The sequence below is a fragment of the Rhea americana genome, unplaced genomic scaffold, assembly GCF_003343005.1.
Source record: "Rhea americana isolate MKP2758 unplaced genomic scaffold, rheAme1 scaffold_6, whole genome shotgun sequence".
Classification (NCBI taxonomy): domain Eukaryota; kingdom Metazoa; phylum Chordata; class Aves; order Rheiformes; family Rheidae; genus Rhea; species Rhea americana.
In genome coordinates this window covers 5,920,296-5,944,399 of record NW_028186756.1, presented here as the reverse complement: position 1 = coordinate 5,944,399, position 24,104 = coordinate 5,920,296, and the positions used below count along the sequence as shown (strand labels likewise).

Here is a 24,104-nt window from a genome sequence, read left to right as displayed (position 1 = left end):
CAGCCGGGCCGGGCCGGGCCGGGCCGGGCGGCAGCGCCCACTGCCCGCCGCCCCCCGCAGCATGGGCTCGCAGGCCTTTCTGGCCTGCGCAGGTCGTTCCCGTTGCGGCGAGTTGTGCTTTTTAGGTGTGTGGCTTAACTGTTTGTCTCCCCCGCCCCTCTTATGTTTACAGGCCGCTGAAAAGACRAAATTGAGAAACATTCCTGTGAAGTAAGTTGTTTTTATATCCGTTGGAAAATGTTACTTTAATGAGCTTCTTGCATACGGTCACAAAAAAGACTAAGGCAATAAGAAGGGCAGTAAAAGAGATGTGGGAATTCAGGTTACCCCTAATCATAGCTATAAAAAAGTCAGTATCGTTGAGGAAAGCTTCTGATTTTTCCATGTGTCCGTTATGATTGCACTCCCCAAGTTTCATGCAGTTTCCATAAATTAATGTATTGTCTATGAATAGCTGCCAAATAACATCCCAGTCATACTCAATACGTCGTGCTCCTACCCTTGGGGAGGTTTGTACATGCTAAAAAGATTACGATTTTTAATTGCAATCCTTGAGAAGGTCTGACAGGGGGAAATAACTAAGAATGTGCCAAACGATTTCTAAGCACATGGGAATATTTTGCACCTAAGTATCAAGGCTTTGCCACCCTGTTGGTTAAGAGCTCTTTCTCGCTCCGCGTGTGCATCTCGCTGCTACCACACTCATACGTGTGTGTCTGCTCTTTACAGGAGGGTTTGATGAAGGATGAGCAAGTTACTAGGGAGCAATTTCCAGGGTATTTTATGAGAAGTTCTTAAATCTTAGGGCACTAGCGGCAACACTCAGCTATATATCATTGAATTAAGAAAGTTGCTATATAGATGTCCTGGCTCTTTGAGAAAAGGCATTTTCAGTTAAAGCTATCAGCAATCAGTGGTTCTATTTAARTAATGAATACTGGAGTTTTAATGGGCTCTTATATACCAATAAAACACCTATTTTTAGCTTCAGTAGCTAGTCATTGCAGTTTAACTAAGTCCTAGTAACTGTATATTCTTGCTATGTACAGAGGAAATACTTCTGTTGTCGTATTAGTTTGCTGATCATGCAGACTTTTGAACTAGAGCATTTCTGTATTTGTAGGAAGATGCACTGACAGGACTCACAAATCATTGTTTGTTAGGGTGCGTAACAACAGGATATGGTTCTACTTCTCACTTCCATCATGTACAGTCATTTACACCTTACAAAGTGAACGCAAAACATGTATAAACACTGCTTGGAATGATTAGGCAAGATGCAAGATAGTCATAAATCAGTCTCTATGTTTCATTTAATCTGATAAAAATTAAAAATGAGGATTTTAATAGGGGATCCAGTGGGGACCTGATAGCACATGAAACTTCTAATAAGACAAGGGACCTTTCATGCCTGTAGGGCTAGTTCAAATTCAGTGCAAGCTGAATTAAAGTCATTGTTACCTGTGGTTGTTTAGTAGTGTGAAATGAGTTGTGATTTCACCTCACTTCCTAAAAGATCCAGGAAAGGAAAACTGATGAAGGTCCTGGGGAACAACTCCAAAATAATAATGTATTTACTTTTTTTCATATTTGGATCAAATTCTCCAGAACAGCTCAAATGAATTGAGTTCCCCTGCATTTAACAGAGGTCTTGAGCCTAGCAGTCATTAAATAGCTTGTACTTGACACCAACATCCAATTACTCCACCAGAAGTGGGGAGAGAAGGGGCTAGGTTAAATCATTCCTTCCTGGGACTTGAGTAAGTGTTGTAACATTTTGGAATGGAAGAAGGCCAGATGGACAGTCTCACTCTTTCCACCTACATGTGTATATCTCGCCCTGTCATATTTTCCCCAACTAGTTGTTTAAGTTCTCTTTGACTACGTTCATAGTTGCAGCTTCAATTAGTACCYTAGGGAATCCATTATACATATTAATTACACTCTTCGTAACGAAGAGCTGACAAAAAATCTGCCTAGTATTTTTCAGTGAAATATAAGTGCTTAATGTACCTGTACACAATTATGATTTTATGCTAAAATATTATCTCTCAGGGCAAGAATAAAATTAGTACCTTTAAGATGGCAGTAGTAGATAGCGATTGTATTTATATAAGCATCACAGCCACACTTAGTACAGCTCAGGCTTGTCTAGCTCTTTGTGCTATTGCTTTTGTAGCTCTCAAATGTTGAAGAGAATTTCACTTGAATTTTAATGTTCCTCAGCTATGCAAAATAAAGTTAGTAGCTTCTATTGTCATAAGGACTGAAAGCTGTACAGATTCCTTCTACCATATGTGGCTTATCACATACRTTTTTAAAAACACATTTCTGTTATTAAGACATATGTGATAGTACACTTCTGCAAATGTGAATTGCTTTTGGCTAAAAGCCACGCACTAATAAGTTGAGTTGAATCTAACTGCATTTGACATCTGTTACAATACATATATACATACATATATATATATATATATAAATATTCTCAGTTGTCATTAGCATAAAAAATGTCCTTGCTTGTATGCTGTGCTGACATGGTTCCTGTGTCCCAAAACTGGAATGAGGAATCATTCCCTTTTAAAGACTATAATTTATACATTGTCGGTGGACTGAGCGTGATATTTCCACTATTTGACACATCAGTTAAGGAGCATAACTTGAATTTCCATAGAAATGGTCTGTTTACTTCTGGTTGTTAAGTTTATTAATGTTGCCCTTTTCATGTTCAGGAGAAAATTTGCTATTTCTATTTGTTCTCTAGAAGCCCTCCAACAGTTAACTCTTCTRGAGGGAATAAAGAGGAAGTTTCCTTACTACAGCTTAATAAGCCAGCCAAGGATCTGACTTGTTAATATCCAGATGTTTGTCAGTGCTTAGACTAACGGATGTGAACTTAACCAGGCTGAGGTGGATGCAGGTGGTGTTTGGCTCCTTCAGAGCACTTAGTCTCAATCCCATGTTGCTTGCAGCACTGTGAGGAAATGTAGCGCACCCAGAGGAATCCCTCTTGTTGTATTGGTAGCATCACTTGACACAATGTTGTTATAGATAACCATATATAAAATAGTAAATTGATTTTTTCAGTGCAGTATTTCAGTTAGTATTCCAAAAACGTAAGACCATCTAAAGACCATGTCTTTGTGAGGTGCCAATATGGCCTGCATAACTACAGCATCTGAACATCTCATCTTATTTATCCTGCCCTGTCCATGTCTTATAACGAGCACTTACCATCCCCATTGGCTCTGTCCATATTTACACTGAGAGTCTGTAGTAGAGAAGGAAGCTGATTCCAGGATGCAAAGTCCTAGATACTTTCTCCCTTACTTGGGAGAGAAGTAGGCCCATGCTTGTCATACTGTTCCCATTCCTGAATCTGAAAGAGATGCCACGACTTACCCAAGTTTACTCTATGTAAGGTTTCCAATTTCTAAAGAGCTGTAACATAAGCAATGAGTTCAAATCAGGACACATCCAAGGGAAATAATCATCTATATACTCTGTGGTTCAATGGAGAAGGAGGAGGACAGAGATCTCCTTAGGAATCAATAGCTACGGTTTTTATGAAACCCAACTGATGATCACAGTTCCCACACRTTTCCAGACTTGAGTAGGCAATGGAAGCCCAAACCAGCTGAGGAGTAAAGCCTAGCATCTAGAGGAATCATATCTATGCTGGCTTGGACCACATCACTTGGCTTGGCTTGTGGTTCAAGCTGCAGGATCCCCTCAGATCCAGGCAGTCAGGGTTAGACACATAGGGCCTCACCCTCATGTACAAATACACTTCACTTGGCAACCTATAGCTTAACATAGACTGAAGGTCCACCAGCCAAGTAATTCATAGCTACCAATGGCAGAAAGTGGAGGAAGAACAATTATTGAGTSATCCTCCACAAGGAGCATTTGCCCATTGATCTGCTCATGGCAGGTTACTCTACCATTGCTGCACAGCATGTGTTTAGGAACTACCAAAGGAATTATCCTCTATGCAGAATCTTTTTGAAATCTCTTCATGCTTCTTGCCCCTACAACATTCTGTGGCATGACACCATAGTGTGTGCAACAGTATTGTCTTTTGTTTGTTTTAAACCCTTCTCCCAGTATATTCACTGGAATTCATGCAAGTGGTTATGAGAATCAGTAAATGATTACTGACTATCCCTTATTTGTTGTATTACAGATCTCTGTCATATAGACCAAGGAGATACTTCCTACTMAAAAAATACTAATAAAGCAGTTTTCCCTCCGAGCATGTGACTGTACCAGTGAGCTAATATAAGCCCAAACCTACTCTGTGTGAGATTGGAAAGGAAAGGATGCGTATCTCCTAATCAGGCAGAGGCAGCTGTTATAAAGATAACTAGCTTCTTTTTTCTCTTTTCTGTATGAGAGAAAGGATATCTTTGCATGGAAACATCCTTCTGAATAGGAACTGGATATATTCTGACTCTAAACAAATGCCCCAGAGTGCAGTCCTGCATGAAAGTGGTCAGAGGGATTCCTTGGGAAAATGTTGGCAGGTAAAAGAATAATTCAGATAAGTCCTGATGTCATCCAACAGTGGAGACTAGAACAGTTTTGTTGGAGAAATTAGATTTTTAAAATGGAAAAATAATGTTTTTAAGAGTGGTCTATGTATTCCATTAACTGCTGTAGAACTGTGAGAACATTTGAATTGACTTCTTGCTCTGGGGAAGAAAACATTGACTTCCTTGAGTGTCCTGTGTCCTCTCTTCTTTTACAGTCCCTTTAAAATTCTTCAGTAGAAAGCAATGGCATTTTCCCCAAACACCTGCATATGTTTAAATTTGCAGTGGACTTAATGACTTCCAGACATATGTTCTTGAATTATAGCTGGTGTTAAGATCCCACTGCTTCTTGTATTTTCAAAATATATTTGTTTTCCATCGTTGACCAGACTAACCATAGGCTTGTTAACCAGAAAAACCTCTGATGTTTATTGTCTTTTCCTCCATAAAACTCATCTTCTCCTCAGAAGGGCATTCAACTGGACATGGCACGGTTTTCTGTCCCAACCATCACTGGAATTGCAATCCATTAACATTTGATGTCTTGACATTTCAATTGACCTCTCATTTGCAAAGCGCAGTGGTATTTTTCATGGCCTTTTCATCCTTGATTATACATGGAATGGGAGTGACTGTTTCTACTGACTATACTTTAAAAATACCTTTGTTTTACCAGCTGGAGTGGCACCTCACTTTTCCCTTGCTGGGCAGACCTTGCTCTGCATGGCAGGGCTGAGGTCTGTGTGAGTCACACAGAGCCAGAGGATTTTTTTGTTGCCTCACTAAGCGGGAGGGCAAGCAAGTCAGCCTCCAAAGGTCAGCTAATGTATGCTGTAGTAGCAGTAGCCATAAACAGATCTTTTGCCCCTGTTGGCATAAGTGCAGGCCCCAGGGCTAGGTCTGAAGGTGTGTTTGTTTTTAACCAGGCAATGTAGGCAGCTGTAAACAAAAGAGGTGCACCAAAAGTGGTGGTACCCATGCTCAGCTCTTTCAGCAGAGGTTATCTCCTGTCCTATATTTAAAAAAAAAAAAAAAAAAAAAAAACTCCCATTGCAGACAACAGAATGGGAAGATAGCCATATGCTGTTGTATGCTGTGTCTAGTGGAAACACACACATGCACACACATATATACATATACATACGTGTAGACACATACATATTTATGTATGTGTATACATATCCCTAAAAGCCATTTACTAGAGAATTTAAAATCAAACCACTTTTAAAGAAACAAGAAGCCCAGCCCCACCGTAGCTCTCATTTTCAGTATAACTCCCAAGCAGTTTTCACAGCACCACGTTACACTCGGCTTCTGAAYCTTTCTGCCCGTTGTTTCTCTCTTGACTGTTTTTGGCTAACTACTAAATCAGCTAGCATCAATTAAAATAGTTCTAAAAATCCATTACAACACAGTGCCTGGACAGCCTGCCCTTATTCATTTCTCAGAGAAATCCATTCATATTTATGTTTTAATACTTTAAGTCTAGCATGCAAAAGCATTCAAATCCTCCGTGAAAATCCAGGAAAAAGCCTGCTTACAGGCAATTATAGACACTGTTCTTTAGTCCTTGATCCTCCTAGTCTGTCCACTTAGGCATCTACACAGGTACAGAATTCTGGCAATGGGATCAATTTATTGTACTAGCAGTAAAGTCCCTCCAAAAATTCAGCAAACCCAAAATGCTATTAATTCTACAGGTAGGACCATGCAGTTGAATCTGTGTTCACATGCAATACTTGCTACAGGATTGGCACCTAAAGTATCATTCTGAAAACCAATATATGTATGCTACTGTTGGTTTCCTGCAAGTTTTATTTAACRGGCTACATTTCCTCAGCAGAATGTGAACTCTAGAAATGTTGCAAAGGATTATCTCACTCCTACAAGTTAAAGGTTAGTGTTGGAAATGGATTATAAAACTRCTGCTTTTAAACTGTTTGCAAAGAAACGCAGATATTAAATCCTTTTTGATGATATCTCACAAATCCCTAAATACTGATTTTTATGTAAATTTTGACTCTTGCAAAGCTCTGACAATTCAKCCGTCCCCATGTGGGTTTATCAGAGCTCAATTGCTCCGTTAGATCTTTTTTCCTTCTTACAGTACCTTTTGCTTTATTCCAAAGTCATCACAGCAGCTGGAAGATGTAGTACTTTAGACGTAAAATAATAACTCTATTTAATATTTTACCTTTATTTTCTGAATTTGCTCCTCTGACACATCTTGCTAGATATATTTTTATCAGTCCAGAGGATAACCACAGTAGGGCTATTTTTATTTCTAGGGAAATGATGCATGATAACTACTGGCAGGGCCCAAAACAGTAAATCAGTCCTCTTCCAGCCACAGGATGTATTAGAAGTCTGTAGCCTGTGGTAATAAGTTATAATTTAGTTGACTAGCAGTTTGTTTGGACTTAAAACTGCGCAAATGAGTCACATTGGCTAAGTCCTGAAATATAAAATAGTTTGTGCTTTATTAAGGTTTTCAGCTACCACCACAACGGGAACCTAGAGAGAGCACACATTTTTCAAATGAGCGCAATACATTTTTATAGTGAAATGCTTCCGACTTGATTGTATAATTTATAGTGGATGGTTAAATTACCACACGTCCTATGTAGTGCACAATGTTTGCTTACAAGACAATGAGATGAACAGACTCTGAGAGCTCATTCATCTAATCTCTTGCAAATCTGAGCACGCACCATCAATACCAAGCACCGCGAGCTGCATCCAGCTACAAGGCACCGCTCAGCGCCCCAGCCAAGTGTGTTAYTCAGTAGCCATCATGGAATTGCAGACAGCTAAATAAACTTTTGTTTGTGTATTTTTATTTGCAGAAAACGTGTATTACTGTTGACCAAAGCTAGTCATGCATTTGTGTCAAATTTGCCAAGACTCTTGCAGCTAGATAAAAATAAGTCTTTTGGTTATAAGTGGATCAGTTTTGTTATTTTTCAGAACAACATTTTTACACTTTCATTGTGCTGCAGTTTGTCAAAATTAAATTTAGGTCAATTTTTAAAAGTTGAAAAGAAAAGCAAACAAAACCTTTTTAGCCCACATTCTCTTTTCTAAAAAAAAATTAGTTCGAGTTGGTACATATCTTCCAGTTTTGGCCGGTATCTGCCAGGATCAATATCAAAGGAGGATATATTCTTCTCTCCTCACTCATGCTGTGTTTGAGCAATATGATCATTTTAGACTTGAATTTGTCTTTCTGGTAATTATTTTTAATTTTTAGTCACTTAGAATTTATTCAAATAGTCTAAGTGTTTGTTTTGGACAGTGTAGTAAACAACAGTTTTCTAACTACCTATGATCTCTTATAAAGTAATGCTTTAAAAAGCTTGAATATTTCTGTACAGTTAAAATATTGCAGCCAAGCAACAAATGCCAGCAAAACTGAGTGAAAGGCCTGATGCTGGTGTAAACTCTGGTGCCGCTTTTGCTGCTGTCAGCTCAGCTAACTGCATCCAGCCAAGGAACCAGCCCACAGAGCTCATTCTCCCTCATTTCACTGTTAAGATAAGAAACTAAAGCCAAACGTTTAAGTAGTGCTAGGGTACTTAAATGAATGTGTGGTTTATTTAGAGTCCAACACATTCTAGACACTCTCCAAACAAATATCACAGCCTTGGAGAGCCTGTGCTGGTAAGGGGCAATTGGTGGAGCTACCCTGTGGCGTAGACCAAGGCTATCAGCAACTCTGAGACCTGTAGGTCTCATTTAGGCCATGAAACTCCTCTGGTTTCACTGCCTTAACTTTTTTTTTTTTTAACCTTGATGTGAGAGGGGAGAATGAAGCTTCCTGGACCTTGCTGGCTTGAGGCCTCCTGTTAATATGTCTRGTGGGTTTCCTTTACTTTGTGGGTTCATTAAAATAGTACAGAATAAAAGCGGCCCTCCCTTGCTGTCACCTTTCAGCTAAGAAAAAGTGCCTGCCATAGAGCAAACACAGACCTTTACTTTGGCGGTAATATAAGCGAATTAGAAGGAAAAACAGGTGTCTTTCATGCATTTATTGTTTTTAATACAAGTACAAAAAATAATGATCTTTTGCTAAGTGAGAGAAGTAAGAAAAAAATCCATTCATTTAGGATCGATGAATACAAAAGAAAGGCAAAAGCTAGATAATGTTTCAGGAAATAACACTGCTACAAGGTTAATTTTGCCTAGTACAACATTTCCTAGTATTGAATTGCCTGATATGCTCCCTCAGGGATTGCTCCTGCGCTTGCAATAATCGAGGCTGATTTTATTGGAAAATCACCTCTGGATGAGAGACATACTCTAGAGAGAACTTTGCATGGGTACAAATAGGTTTTTGGTGCCAGTGCCATGTTGCCCAGGCCAGCACAGTTATAGTTCCCAATCTGTCTGTGCATTCAAGCAGCAAATTCATTAGCAACCCTTCTGGCAGGATAGAAAAATAGACATATTAGGGAAATTTACTTTGAATTGTTTTCAGGATTTGTTGGATAACAGTTCAGTAATCAAATTGCGCCTCCTAACAAGAGCATTAAATATTTTTATTAATAGTGGCAGGGAGGCTGCGGTTATTACTTTAAGTGCAGAGCAGTTCACCGTAATGCTCTGCGACTTGAAAAGATCATGGATGAAAGAAGAGATGAGCGTAGTGGGAGCGGGGCCGCTCGCCGTGCCTGCGCTGATTTTTGTTTTGCGCTGCGTGTCGAGGTCGCGTGGAGCTGTGCAGCTCCCGCGGAGCTGCTGTCAYGCGGGGGCGCATCCCTCGCGCCCCGCCGGCTGCTGGCTCTTCGCAGACGCGGCCCTGCCTTGCCGCCGTGGTGCTCTCCCTAACCGTGGCACCCAAGTTTGGATACGCACGCTGGCTCGTAGGCTCTGTCAAGTGGAAAAGGAGCATATTGCAAACGGAGTGCGTTCGCCTCCGGCAGCAGCAGGGACCCGCGGGAGTGCAGGGATTCGAGTCCTCCGCTGACCTTGGGACGACTTTGGCTGGGGAGAGGCTGGAGGAGTGCTCAGAAAAGGCTGATTCAGAGAGACAGGTGAGCGAGGAAGAAAAATCAAGGAGATTGGCACAAGGTCAGGGGGAAAAAAAAACTTGCTAAAGAAAGGGAAAAATTTTGCACTCAAGGCCAGCACTAAGCCCTTATAATCAAGCTCTTCTGGCCACACACCAATAGTCGTTGAGAGCAAAAGCCTTCCGAATGCAGCTTTCAAGATAAAATCTGCAAAAGCTGGTATTCTGCTGGAAAAAAAAATAAGCATGAAGTGAATTTGTTAAAGGGAGGAGTAACTTAAATTGAGCTCCAGGAACAGACAGGGTTAAAAATTAGGATTGTAAAAAATAATTTGTATATTCTGTTTCCTAATTCTTGTTGTCTTGATTATCATTTCTCTATGAAGAGAAGAGCCGTCCTCAGTATCAATCATAGTAAGCTATTTAGACACAGAAATAAGTGGCATATGGCTTAGCACTTTGGGGTCTAGCAATCAAGTGGCAACCTTCTGCAATGCAACGGTAGTGCAGTTCCCAATGGGCTTCACTTTGATGATTAGATATATTGAGTTCCCTGTGTCATTCAAAGACAGCAGAATTTCATACACGTTGGTGTTAGCTTCCTTGCACTTCATTTCAATTTTCAATAACCAGTGTCATCACATGCAACAGTTTCTTCATAGTGGAACTTCATGTCGAATCAGATTTGGCTCTCAAGTGAAYGAGCATTGTGAAAAGTCCTCTGAAATACTGCTCTCTGGAAGAATTTTTACCACAATGAAAATGGGGAGGACTTATTTATTTCTGTTAAAGATGCTTGGGTGCCCAATCCCAAGGCAGAATCATTCAGGAAGACTCAGAAAGGAAAGACTTAGCGTTACATTTGGGGATGGTATTAGCGTTCTTTACAGGACTTAGCGCAGCTCCTAACTGAAGGCGTTGTTGTGGTAAGTAGACAGAAAATCCTTGTTCAGTCATACTCAAAAGTGAAACTGTGGTATTTAAAGCCAAATTCTTCATAAGGGGCATTGCAGCAAAGGCGAGTTTGGCCTTCGGATATTAGTCCATYGCCGTGTATGTGGGTATGGCAGTTGCTGAGTGTTAGCATGTGGCGCCGGTGCAGAGCTCCTGCTTCCCCCATCCTTGTCCTCTCTCTTGCTGTGGTCACAGGACCTTCCTCATGCTCCTTGGGGCCTTTTCATTTCCTCCCCATTAAAATTCCCCTAGCAGCATACCAGATACCACCAGATACCTCCCGCATGCCTGTACGCGTATCGGTGACAGCAGATATAATGGCAGTGCGAGCTCTGTTTTTAAAAAGTAAACTCTGTATCACACAGGTAATTCACAATTCAGGGTAATTCACAGTAAGTCTTAACATGCGGTAAGACTTGCATACCAATGTGTCACGGTTTTATAAGCCCGGCGTTTACCAAGCTGCAAAGACAAAATGGCTCTCTGTATCGCATACCCAAGACTGCCTATCCCATAGTTTTATTTCTTGGCAGTTTCCTACAATTTTGCGATTTTTTTTTAATGTGGCAAAGTCACTTCAATTACACAGTCATTATAACTTTTGCCAAGGTTGACTATGGATCGTTTTGTGTTCATTAGAGCACAAAATTAGAATTTTCATTGCAGCAACTGTAAACAGTATTGGCTCGAAGGATTCAAGCTTTTTTCCCCCTATAAAATGTTGGATAAACTATAATTGAGGACTTCCATGATTTTTGACAGATTTTAGTTTTTTTCCTTAACTGCCTTCTGGGTGGTTGGGTTTTTTCTTCTTCTTCGTTGATATATTTCTTTTGGCCTAGAGACTGAATAAGTGGTTCCTTTCTAAATGATGACATTGCCACTCTGTGCATGAACAAGCAGGTGCAGGTAGTGTCTTTCTAAGGCTGAATATGTAATTTCTCCAGCTTCTTCAGTGTTATTGCTTGGCACTTGTTTGTTTAGACCCAGTCAAGTTGTCCATAAATTAGCCATAAATGTTCTTCAGGAGGGTATCGCTGTTTCAAAAAATGCTTTATCAGGTCCTTTAGTCCCATTGAGTCCCATTAAATTTTCCCTTCAGTAATTTTGGAGTTGTAATTTTTGGAGTTGTTGAAGTAATAATCAAAGTTTCTATTTAATAGTCTCATGAGTTTAGGGATAGAATAGGTTTGAGTCTGCTGTTCATGCTGATGTAAATATAGAGAAATCGCATCACAAACGATCATTTTATATATACAAAAATTAAGCAAATAGGAAGTAAATCCAGCACAGAGTGTTTCAAGCCACAGAGAAAAAAATGCAAGGGTTTTCAGTAAAGTCCAAGCACTCAAAGCTGGCTGGAACAGATAAAGAATTAGACTATGTCTGCTTTTTTGTGTTTAGACAAATAAATAAGATCCAAAAAAGCATCTTGGAGAGAAGCAGATTATATTTTTCTGCTTGATTTTTCTAGTAAATTTTTTTAGGTTAATTTAACCTTTTTATTGCTGGGTTAGCTCAGTAAAAACAATACAATATTAAACAGTGGGAGACTGCTCAATAGAAAATATAAGCGCCATGTCTCATCTGCTAGTTGTGTGAGCTCCAGGTGAACCTGTGCTGCCCTGCCTTCCTTCTCTGTCTCTGAGGGTTAGGGAGTCTGTGCAGCTCCTCAGTTGTGGTTCACCCAGAGGAATTTCCAGGCTTTGTTCTCAGCCTAATGTATATTTACAAGCAAGGAGAGGAGACTGTTAAGAGAGGCTATTAAGAAGGTAGCAGTGAAGTTCAGCAGACATGCCTGCCAGCACCTGCGCAGCAGCAATCCTCTGCCCTGCTTTTGCACATCCATGGAGTGTGCATGTCTCTTGGCATGTGGCATGCTCAGCCTTTTTTTTTTTTTTTTTTTACATGTAATGTCATTCAGGATCAGATATGTCAGCAAATGCACCAACAGGCTTTATCAGCTTATACCTCTTAGCAAAACCTGGAGCTACAGTGAATAGAGACAGTAGACATAGCAAAGGCATACCTCTTTCTTTTAGGAGAAGTGTATTTAACAAGATTATGTACAATTTGCATTCCAAATTTGCAACTGGCACCCAATAAACACATAATAAAATCATCCGAGGGGCAAAGAATGTGTTAGATATATGTTGGTAGACTTTTGTAGATTAAAGACACTAGTTGGTATGGGGTAGCACAGCTACAATGATCAACTTTATGGAAATCAMTGTAATCTCAATACTATGAGTGCTCATTGAAATATGGTTCTCTTACTAAACCTGTGAAGTATGTATGTTTGTGAAAGTGCATGTGTGTGTCTGCAGGCATGCAAATTACTAAATGGAAAGATTAGCAAATTGTGGATTGGGGAAGTTTTACTGTATATAGCAGAAAATTTTCCTTCAAAGCATGTATAAAGGTTTGATTCTGCAACTTTATTCCCAACCCTATAATTTTACACTAGCTGGCATAAATTAGCAAGCTAAAATCTAAATATATGTGTCTGAAATGACTCTCAAAAGAAATAACAAGATGAGTACACACAGTGAAAAAGGAGTAGTGTGTGAAAAATAACTATATGCTTTTCTGCACACAGGTTAAATGTAAGTCAAGGAAAGCACAGAAAAATCCTTCAACTTTAATGGTCTATCTGTGTTGTTCGTAGTCTAGAGCTCTCTGGATATATTTCTTTTTAACTTCAAGGACTTTCAATCTGTAAATTGGCAATGCCAAGCATTTCTTTTCTACCAAATGTGATCATTTCTGAATCCAGACTGTGGCTTACTTGCATTAGTGTGCTCAGTGGTCTGGTGGAAATCAGTAAAATGATGAGGCGGGGTGAAGGGGGAAGGCGGACCTTCCACATTTATTTATTCTGGATAAATGGTGCCCATTAATCTATCATGAAAATATGGAATTAGCAGGGAAGAAACCACAGTTGCAAATTTGGCAGTTGCTAGCAGGCACAGATGGTCTTTCAGTGTTTTAAGATTTTCCAGTCTTTTGATACTGATACCAACACTGAAAAGTAGCCTGGGTATTGCTAATGTTTATCTAGAGTATCCATAGAAAAATAGTCATGTATATTTTGGATTGTTCAATCTCCTCTCAGAATATTTGCATAAAATTTTTAATCTTAAAGGTAAATTTTTTATGCTCTGTCTGTCTTTGCTGAGTTTAAGAATTATAATTGGAGGGAGATTTCCTAAAACAAGAAAGACTTCATCTAGCCAGTATATCCAGACAAAGGCATGAGGAAGAAAGACTCTCATACATGAATGATGTTGAACAAAGTTTGCAAATTGATAGTCAGCATGGATTTCCTGCTGTTACAGATGGTATGGATTTTGGTAAAGCACCAGGATGTCGAGTCCCTCTTTGGTACAGTGTAGAGGGTTGTTTATTATGTAATTTGGGTGGATTTTCAGTCACTGTTACTCACCATAGCTTTGCTGAAGCTGGAAACCAACCCTGGCAAAGTCTCCACTCCTAGGAGCTCTGGGCACAAAGTCAAGTGGGAAGGGATACTATCTGCTGTCTGATCGGCTTTGGAAATGTTGGTTGAGTCTTTAAAGACCTTGCAGAAATGTTTCACAGAGGAAATCACAAAATAGCTGTTGCTAACTTTACTTTGAATTTATTCTCTGCTGATCCAGAGGACTCGTTTCATGTTGTCTGTTAATGACAGTGGTCTGAAATATGCCGTGTGAAGCACTGTAACTGTGTACACAGCCCACAGATGCACAGGAGAAAGGCACCTCTTAGCACAAGCAGCCTAAGGTGCTTTGTACTAAAAATCACTCAGATCTATTGGGGGAAGAAAAATTGCCTCAGCAGCACAGCAAATTTCAATACAAACTTTCATTCTGGTGAAAAAAGATCTGAAAGGTGAAACTAAGGTGAAAGTTTTAGATGTGTGACAGAAAGGAATTGGATATCAAGAGTCTGCTATCTCCAGTGTATCCAAATGTAAGGGCCCATTCATATAGATCTGTATGAAGATAGACAGATAGATAGATATGGATATTTAGATACAGATATGGYAAACTTACAGGATATTAGAAGATACAGATATGCTTCTAAAGCTTTTTGTGAAAAAAATGAGGCTAGAGAATTCTGTCTTGCTAATATCTACCCATGAAAGAAATATTTCTGAAGAATTAAATATTAGTTGCTAATGACAAATTTTTCTAATGACTGTTCAGCAGAATTACTCCTCAGTATACATGTGGATACTGTGGAACAGTCCTAGAAGCACCTTGCTGCTTCAGGCAGCAGTTCCCATCTTTGACACACATGGCCAGATTTCATGTACCACTTGGGAAACAACTTAGTTTGGTTTGATAAGCAGGGATGCGAAACAGAGTTATCTCCCAGTTTGCCAACAACCATCCCAGGCACTCTGATATTTTAGTTCAGGCCGTACCTGTCACACAGGGCAGGAGAATTATCATTTGTTTCACAAAGTACAATTCTATTTATTCATCCTAATACACTGTTTGCCTTTTCTGCAGCCACCTGGCACTGTGGACTAATGTTCATTTTGTGATCCATTACAACCATCCAGTCTTTTCCTAGAAAACTGCCTAGCTGGTGATTCTCTATCTTATATTTATGCTGTTGAGTCATCCTGCCGAAGTGTAGTACCTTGCACTTGTCCACAATGAATTTCATCCTATTTTTTCAGACTCTCTTTCCAGTTAATCAGAATCATTTTTTATTCTACCCCATCTTCCAGCATACTTGCAGACCTTCTCACACAGATGTTATTTGCTAATTTAACATATACACTTACTATTCCGTCATCCAGACTGCTAATAGTATTCTAAAATGTCCGGTTATATCACATAGCTACTGTGACAGTAGTTAGGCTCCAGTCTTGACTGCTGTTTCTTGCCAGATCTATAATAAAATTGAGATATAATAATGATGATGATTTGGACGATTTATGTGATCTATAATGGATAGCTTACCGAAATGGATCAACCCTTTAAAATCTGGAAATGACTATGCATCTTGCAGGGCTTCTGAGTGAAGTCTGAAGATCCTTGAGGGTATGAACTTTCCAGTTTTTTGCACGCGTGTGAAGCTTTCACTTAGCAAGCCACAAAAATGCACAAAAAACTCACCGCAACACATTTCAAAGTCCCTTAGCAGCAATTAAAAGCCCTGCAGGTCTGATTGTCTTTTTGCTAACCGACTGTATATGAATTTCACTGTCTGCCGTCAATGTTCTTGCAGCACTGGCAATTGTTTTGTGTGTTCCTATTTTGTCATGAAAATTATGCTGAGGAAAATGCCCAAATTTCATCCTAGTCTACCTGACATTTAGAAGAGTAGTGCAGATCCTACACCACTATTGGGAGAGAGATGCAAAACCAAAACAAAGCAAAAAAATAGCAGYAGCTGAAAGCAAGAAGTCAGATGTCAAGCTAGACTTAAAAATGAGCATACATGCTTGTTGTTGTGTAAGCTAAAGCTGACCCTGGTCAGCTTTAACTAGTGTTATCCTCACTTATTTCAGATATTGCTAGAGGAATTTCTTCATTTGTTTAATATCAACAAGCAATTTGTCTAGACTTCACTCAGCAGTCATATGCAATCATATCATCACTCATGCACATACTCCAAAATTCATCTGCACATTTCAAGAGTAAAGCCATATATCTCATATGCAGGAGATTGGTCAAGACATATTCTTTAGCATATTTATTTGAGTTTCTCTTTTAAAAGAATTCAAATTATCTTCATTTTTTAACATTCAGTTGTGTTATAGTCAAATGATCTTTTATTCGCTACTCTAGATCTTGGTTACAAGGTAAGGATTCTCCAGTTCTTTTGTCCTGTATCATACACTACAGTGAATTTCTCAGTTCAGCTCCCTAACTTTTCCATGTATGGGCCACACTGCAGCCCAAATACTGCCTTCTTTCCAGAATGTGTCTCAGACCCTCACTTGCATGTTTTTGTACCATCTTACAGGAATTTGCCAGCATTTGGGCGCACTGGCACAATAGTAATCAGATGGCCATAGGTACAATCCTGTTCACAGTCAGAGCTTTAACTTTACTCCCTCTTTTTCCCTGAACAAAATATCCTGGAACTCAGCTCCCGGGATCTCTCCAGGCAATCCCCTGCTCTTTATGAGCTCCTCACTGCAAAACAAGGAGAAAGAAGTAGCTGTGTGTGCCTCGTTGTTTTATTCTACTTCTCCTCAGTTATTGGTATGGGCTCCRCTGAGGGCTGGACTAGATGATCTCCAGAGATCCCTTCCAACCTTACCATTCTATGATTACCTATGTCCATCTATTAATTTCACGTTTGGCAGAATAGAGGCAGAATTATGGCCTTGTGATTTGGCCCAATTGTATTGTTCTCCACGARGAGTATTGTTCTCCATGTGAAAGCATTTCTTTGTACTTTAACTTTACGCTGTAACTCGATAAAAGATCCTTTCTTGGCCTCCAAGCATTGTACAGTAATCATTCTTTTAAAGGCAAGTCCGTATCTCCAACACTGAAGCTGAGAGAAGTTAGTTTTGCTGACAGTTTTCTAGCAGTGTGCATAGGAGAAAACYTATCCTCTCAAGTGAGAACACAGGGAATATTTTCACATGCATTTTTCAGTTTGGATTCCCAAGTGCCTTTGCATATTTTTTTGACCTTATGTTGGGAAGAGTTACAAAGTGGCTTAGCAGTCATCTTCTCCATATTTTTCTGTGACCATAATTCAGACATTCCAAGACAATTAGAGCTGCAGTCCATATAGCATCCTGCACTCAAAAATACAGCATAAACACTAACCTACTTTAGAGAGGCAAACACCATCAATAAGATGGGGTTATTGAGAGTCCTGAATCTGTTCTTCATAAGCTTTACACTTTGTTCATATACTAGACTGCATCTTAAATATAAACCTATCATCAGGTTTAGCAAATCAATACCGTAAGAGTGTGAAATGGTCCCCAGAAATCTCCAGAATGCCATTTCACAGTAAAAGCAATTGAAAAAGAAGCTGCAGTGGAATATCTTATGAGATAGCCATTTAGATCACAAAAGGATCATAAAAGTCAGAAGCAGTTTGTTTGAAGCAAGGTTCATAATATAACCATACAGGGCTTGCTGGGAAGAAAGAAGAAAATTGCAAACCAATTTGTGGTTACGGCTTTTTCTGTCAGTTCTACAGGGATTTAAAACTTGTGAAAGGTAGAACTTCTGCCATCTTACATTGCTGAACTGGAAAGAGATAGCTATGATCATAGGAGCGAACCAAACACTGATTATTGGAAACCAATATAGTCTTTATTAACTTCAAAGCAATTAGCCCTTCTTTAGTTCATTTACTATTGAGCAAGGTGGTGTCAGACAGTGGCATTTGTCCATAGTAAGCTGGGCATCTTTTGAGGCTTGCCTTCCTATTTTCTTACCATATTTTGTCAGTGAAGTTTTGATACTTTATGTGTGATAAAGGCACTAATGAAAGCACTGAACGGAGCGTTTCCGTGAGCAAATGCCACCTGAGCATGCCACCCTCTTTCAAACCTTTTGTGACCCACAACTATATATGTCTTTCTTTAAAGATCATTCTGTCCCAGTACAGGAAAACAGGAGCAGAACATTCTGGGTGAAGTGGTATGTCACAAAGCAAAAAATATCATAAATAACTCCATTAATTTCGTSATTCCTATTCAATTCTACAAGGGTCTTGTATACACCCCGTGAATTAATATGTAACTTTTGCTTTTCACTAAGAGCTAACAGATTCCCTGACTAACTAACATGTCTAGGGTCAGATTTAAATGAATCCCTCCAATGGCTGGAAACTTAATTAGGTTGTATTTGTAAGTCCCTTTAAAAATTTTTTTTAAATCTCTTATGATTCATGGTTGATTACAAGCTAATATGGAGCCAGTCTACCTTCTTCCTTGCCTGCTTCCTTTTTTATTTTTTTAATCTAGACTATAAAAATAGATTCTGTTTTTTCTTCTGCAAACATTTCTCTTTGAAGAGCAGCGCTGCTTTAATAAAGATATAGGAAATGAAATTCCAGCTATGTTACACTCAATCAGATTACCTTGGACAAATGAAAAGTAATACTGCCTCCTTTAATACCATTAGAAGAATTGATTTTGTGGGATTCTCGGTAGATCGCAGCGCACCGACGATTAGAGGCCTGATGTCGTTCACCCTTTGGTGACACCCGCGCACCTGCCACGGGGAAATCTCTGGGCAGGGAGGCACGGATGTGGCGGCGGCCGGCGTGCCACGATGTGCCGAGGGGCTGCCGGGTGGAGGTGACCTGCCGGCACCGACCCGGGCGCCGGGCTGGTATCTCGCCCCTACTGCTGGCTCGACAGCAGCTCACTCCGGGGCAGCAGAGTGCTACAGACCTGCTGGAAGTGGTTAGGTGCCACAGTGCATTTGCTTCGTGTCACCATCAGTCGCTGCACGTCTTGGGAAAGTTTCTGGGCTCTTTGGGTGATTTCTGTTGCAGAACATGAGCGTGGTGGGTTTTTGCCTTACATAACTCTCCATTTTTCTCGCAGTGCCTGCTTTCTGGATCACCGTGTTTTTTTCAGTTTTGCATGTGTTCTTCAATCTGAAAGAATGAGAAAAAGTGAATGTTAAAAAATCTGTTCTGATGCATTTATCAGAGTGGAACAATTACATGTAGCATTTTACCTATTAGATAGTAATCTTATTCATTGTATAAACTCAGACAGTGCTAAATCAGCTTCTCTTCCTTTGCATGATTTGCACCCATTTTGTCATCCTCTAGGACTGGCTGCTGAAATAAATTTCTCAACATGGCTCAGAAAGACAAAGGCAAATTATCTCTTTCTGCGAGTGAGTGTTACTGAACAGGAGGCTCGAGTGCATCATTTCTCCTACTTCTTACAGGGTCCCTTGTTGCAGGCTGAAAAAGGAAAAAAGGAACCCTAGTAATTTAATGCCATTAGAAGATCCTGTGTCCCAGCTGCCGATAGCCAGAGCACTCTCCAGCACGGGGCTGTTGGTCTCTATTAACCGCATCAGGAGGTGATCAGTGCACTGCCACAGTCGGTGGGCTGGCGGGGCTGACCAGCCCGCAGGAGGACTTCACACTGTTTAAGAGCAGCAGCAAGTACACCTGGCAGCTTAAACTCATCTGCAGGCTGGAAGCAAAGGGACACAGAGGCCAATGATAGCCAGTCCGTCATTACAAATGTAATGCACAGCCCTCAGCCAGTGGAAAGTAGCGTATCTCCATTTACTTCATTAGGTCATCATCATTTTATACCACTGAAGGGCTTATCCCATGAATCAAAATATCTTCTGGCACATGTAGCCATGCTGATTTCTTTGGAGTTACCTCAGCAGAGAATTTGGCTCAAAAGACAGTGCAGAATTAGAGCAAGCTGATAGATGAGAAGAGGRGCTAATAGCTTAGGCCATGAGCTATGAGACGTAGAAAGAAGACAGGCAGTTTGATGTTTTTGGCTATGCAAGCTAATTTTCAAGATATAAGATTTTTTTTTAATGCCTCTTATTTAATAGTTTTAAGTAAAAGTTGATCTTATGTAGCTAAGCTTATCATAGCATTAGATTCTTTGAATAGGGCTGGGTTCACTTCTGAGCAATTAGTATAAATCCCAAACAATTCAACTTTAGTAGAGGAAATATCTTTTAAATAGAAAGAAATACTATTTCTTTCTAGCATACTGTTAGGACTTACAGTCAAAATAGACTTTTCATTACTGGTGTTTGCTTTGAAAAACAGTATCAGCAATGAGATATGGGATTAAGAGACCATATTAGTGACACAGTTTATGCTAGTGTTTAGGAGTCTAAACTGAGCCACCAGAGTGTTTTGGGGAGATCTTATCATAAAACTGTGAATACTTTCAGTAAAACTGACCATAAACAAGGAAGAAGAGTATGGTTCTTCCCTATGGAATTGTGGAAATTTGGTGCTTTTTCATTACATTTTTTTTAATTTATAGCAGTACCGCTTTGGGGGGTTTGGTTTAGGATCAGCTCCAGCTCTCAGTCAAGTTGGATCAGTTCCTGCAAAATACGACTGAAGTATATGATGATATGAAAATATGATGAAGTAACTGAAGTTGAATTCGATGTGGAAACAAGCAGATGTGGTTGAACACATGCCTCGACATGCCATGTGTCCCCAGCAGCTAGCTGAAGGACCTTTACACTTTGCATTTTCCAAAATGCATCTCTTCAACAGCCATGTGAAAAAAAGTCTTTAAAATGTGAAGCAATTATAACTGATATGGAAGTTTCTGTCTGGCTTCTGAAGAGCCTTAAACTACTCTTTAGTGATGCAAACTCTACTGTATATTGTAACACGGGCTGCTGGTGATGAGAATAAGGCTGTTTCCAGGATGAACACCATCCATGGTCATCTGACCATGGTCAGAAAGAAGGGAGCATCTCTTGAGGAGATAGTGTGGACATTTATAGGGTAAATTCCACTTGTGTTGTGGGAAATAGTCTGTGAAGAACTACCAGTAYGGAGGGTGTTTGCGGGAGAGTTAGCCATGAACATATGCAGGTATTTAGCAAGGTGTRAGTGATGTCACAGGTGCCCCAGTGCCATTTTACTGAAGCAGCTTTCTGCATTTAGAAAGCTGGAGAAACTGCTCCAGTGCAGGATAGACCAGTGGCATAAGAACAGAACCTTGAAATAAGAATTCTGATTTTCCGTATTTGCCTTTTTTCCCAAAATCTCTGTAATATTGACCAGGCAATGCCAAACTTTCTAGTCTGTGCACCAAGAGTTAGATATTTTACAAATCCTTATAGGAACATGAAGTACTAAGCTATTTGCTTATGATTGGGCTAATTGTTGGGGGAAATGCACAAGAATTTGGAGCAAGACATTTTATTGCAGTCTTCATATATTGAATAAATGTATTAGATGTTTTCGTATCTGCATAATGATCCTTTACAGAAAAAAACGTTCTCCTAATTACATCAGTACAAAATCTAGATGTAGAGAAGAGCTTAGAAACCCTTAGCACATTCTGTTTGGTTTTTTTGTAAATGTATGTGAAAAAACAGGTAACTTCCTCATTCATTCATTCATTCATTGAGGAATGAGGAAAATTCTAGTGTAGTCTAAAACATTGACAATTTTTTACAGAGAAAAAATGGAAAATTATTAATTCAGCTATTTTAAGTGTTTTTTCATAAATATTTCCAGTCACATAACCGATTTTGACAAACTTGAAAACAACATGCTTTATTAAACTGATGGAGAGGTTCCACTGGCTAATTGCACTGTGCCATGGGAGACTCATCCCTCATGAACAGGATGCAACCAACTTAAAGCTCTCAGGAGGGACTGCACTTTGAGCTTAACTGATTTCATAAAGCATTTTAAGTCAATTTAATAAAACAAAATATTTCATTTTGGATGAAACTAACTCAAAATAATTTGTATTTTCCCAGCTGAAAGGTATAGCTTTGGAGGAGAGGTTGAAATTTTCTTGAAGATAATGATTATTTTTTTGTCTGATGATTAATTTGGAGAATTTCTCAAAGCTCTGGTAGATACTGCATACAGGAGCCAATTAGGGCTGTGCTTCTCAAGTCCTGTTGAGGSGAAGATCTTTGTTACAACCTTCTGCATTACCACTGGAACATCAGACCCTCAAATAAGTTGGACTAGATTGCAATACCAGTGAGACAGGATCAGGCTGTTGGACTCCATGGGGCTTTAGCAGGAGTGCTACCTTGGGAAGAGTTAGCTGTGCCAGCAGTGGAGGGGTGAAGGGCATCGCAGGCGCCCAGCTGCTGTGCAGCAAAATCACTGATGTGACTGAGTAAAGAGGATTTCTTTCAAGTCCATTGGGCCAATGGTGATTACTGAACACTACAGTCAGGGTCTTTTTTTTTTTTTTTTTTTTTTTTTTTTTTTTTTTTTTTTTTTTTTTTTTTTTTTTTTTTTTTTTTTTTTTTTTATATTTTTTTTTTTTTTTTTTTCCCCCTCTTTTTTTTTTTATTTTTGATGCAGGAGAAAAATGGGGAGGTGTTGAGATGTTTTACACCAGTGTCATTCAATTCAAGCTGTTGGCTCAGCCCCCCCCCTTATTTTAAATCAAATTATAGATTTTTTTGTGCTGTAAAAAAAACTTGGTTTTCAATGGCTGGAGTGTGAATTGAACGATGGAAGCATGGCNGCATGAGATGGAAGGCAGAGAAGGGGCTGTGGCAGTGCAGATTCCTGTGATCTCCCCTTGCCGTGCAATCAGAAGAGCCCTGCAATTGAATATTTCACAATAATCACTGCATTTTCAATAGGGATGGTATAAAAGCAAATATCAAGGCCTCTGGCTGACAAAAGCAGAATACAGAGGGAAAATATGAAAATAGCAACTTACTTCAGCAATAAAGAGAGTATATTTTATACTGCAGTTTTTCTTTTTGTTAAATCATGACTTTCTAGTAAATGACATCCCAGAAGATATTTATCAAAGCAGGAAAGCACTAGAAAGGAGCACCCTGCATTCACTTTAATATTTCTCCTTTTCTTCTGACATTTTCTTGCCTAGAGATCTAATTCCATTAAATATGTACATTTTTGACTGGAAGACTTCTTCATGTATCTTTCAGATGAATCTTAAAAGTACATAAGGTCTGTAGGGCAGGTTTTTTTAAGTGCAAATGAGGTGCACAGTAGAATATTGTCTATGAGGCTTTTCAAATTATTTATATTCCTGCAGTGCTTTACCTTTCTCTTTCTGTGATAATGATAAGGAAGAAGTGAAACTCCAATGCACCTTCTGTGGAGCACTGTCAAACAACATTAGTCATATTTAATATCTGACATATAGGAACTTACTTTGGCTGATCTCCATTTTTATTGGATTTATTAGATGTTATCGCATCTGTAACTTTCTCTGATCCACATAGCGCATCGCAGTGTTAAAACCCGTTAGGCCCATGATTGTTCAGTGTTAGAGCCCTGTCATGCTATTGTGAATGGATATATAAATTAACATTCATTCATTAAACCTGCTTTGCARCACATGTGAATCTAGGGTAGGGATAATGACAGTTAAATGCTCTGCTGGCCCCTAGCYGTGCCAATCATCTGCACTATTCTCCTGCAACCGTTCTAAGGTAGGTAGAGTTGGCTAYGTTGGTGCTGGGCTAGACCTCCTCTTCAGGCCACTCGGGCGCYGTATAAAGTGGTGTGGGGGCCGTTAGGTGACTGGTTTCCCCCGCCAGCATTGAGGCAAAGACATGACATTGTGTTAGGAGCTACTGTGCAGTAAGAGGTGCTGCTTCAGGCTGGTATAAATMCAAAATCCTAGCCATTTGCAATCATTAAAGATTTCATTGCTCTCTCATAAGAATTTGAGTTTAAGGCGTTAATCCTAGTGTCCTGGCCAAATTGCCACTTGAGTAATTATAACCTGCCTAAATGTCTGCCATTCTGCTCCTGCTGCTGCTAATGTCACCCTCCTCTCATCATTGCTGAGCATCTCGTGCCTTATTTCACATTCCACWTTCAATACCTTATCCTCATAGTCATGCAGTGGTCATAGCCATGCTTACCAAGAAATATTTAGAGCTATCCTGATATAAAGACCAAGAGGGTAA

At 39.6% G+C, this 24,104-nt stretch overlaps 1 protein-coding gene across 1 annotated transcript in view; it reads left to right on the top strand.

Annotated features, from left to right (window-relative positions):
• The window catches only part of AFF2 (ALF transcription elongation factor 2), a 241,974-nt gene that overhangs the window by 169,456 nt on the left and 48,414 nt on the right, over nucleotides 1–24,104 (top strand). The window contains exon 9 of the mRNA XM_085319728.1: nucleotides 173–210. Coding sequence (XP_085175854.1) covers nucleotides 173–210 — 38 coding nt within the window. The remainder of the gene's footprint in view (nucleotides 1–172; nucleotides 211–24,104) is intronic.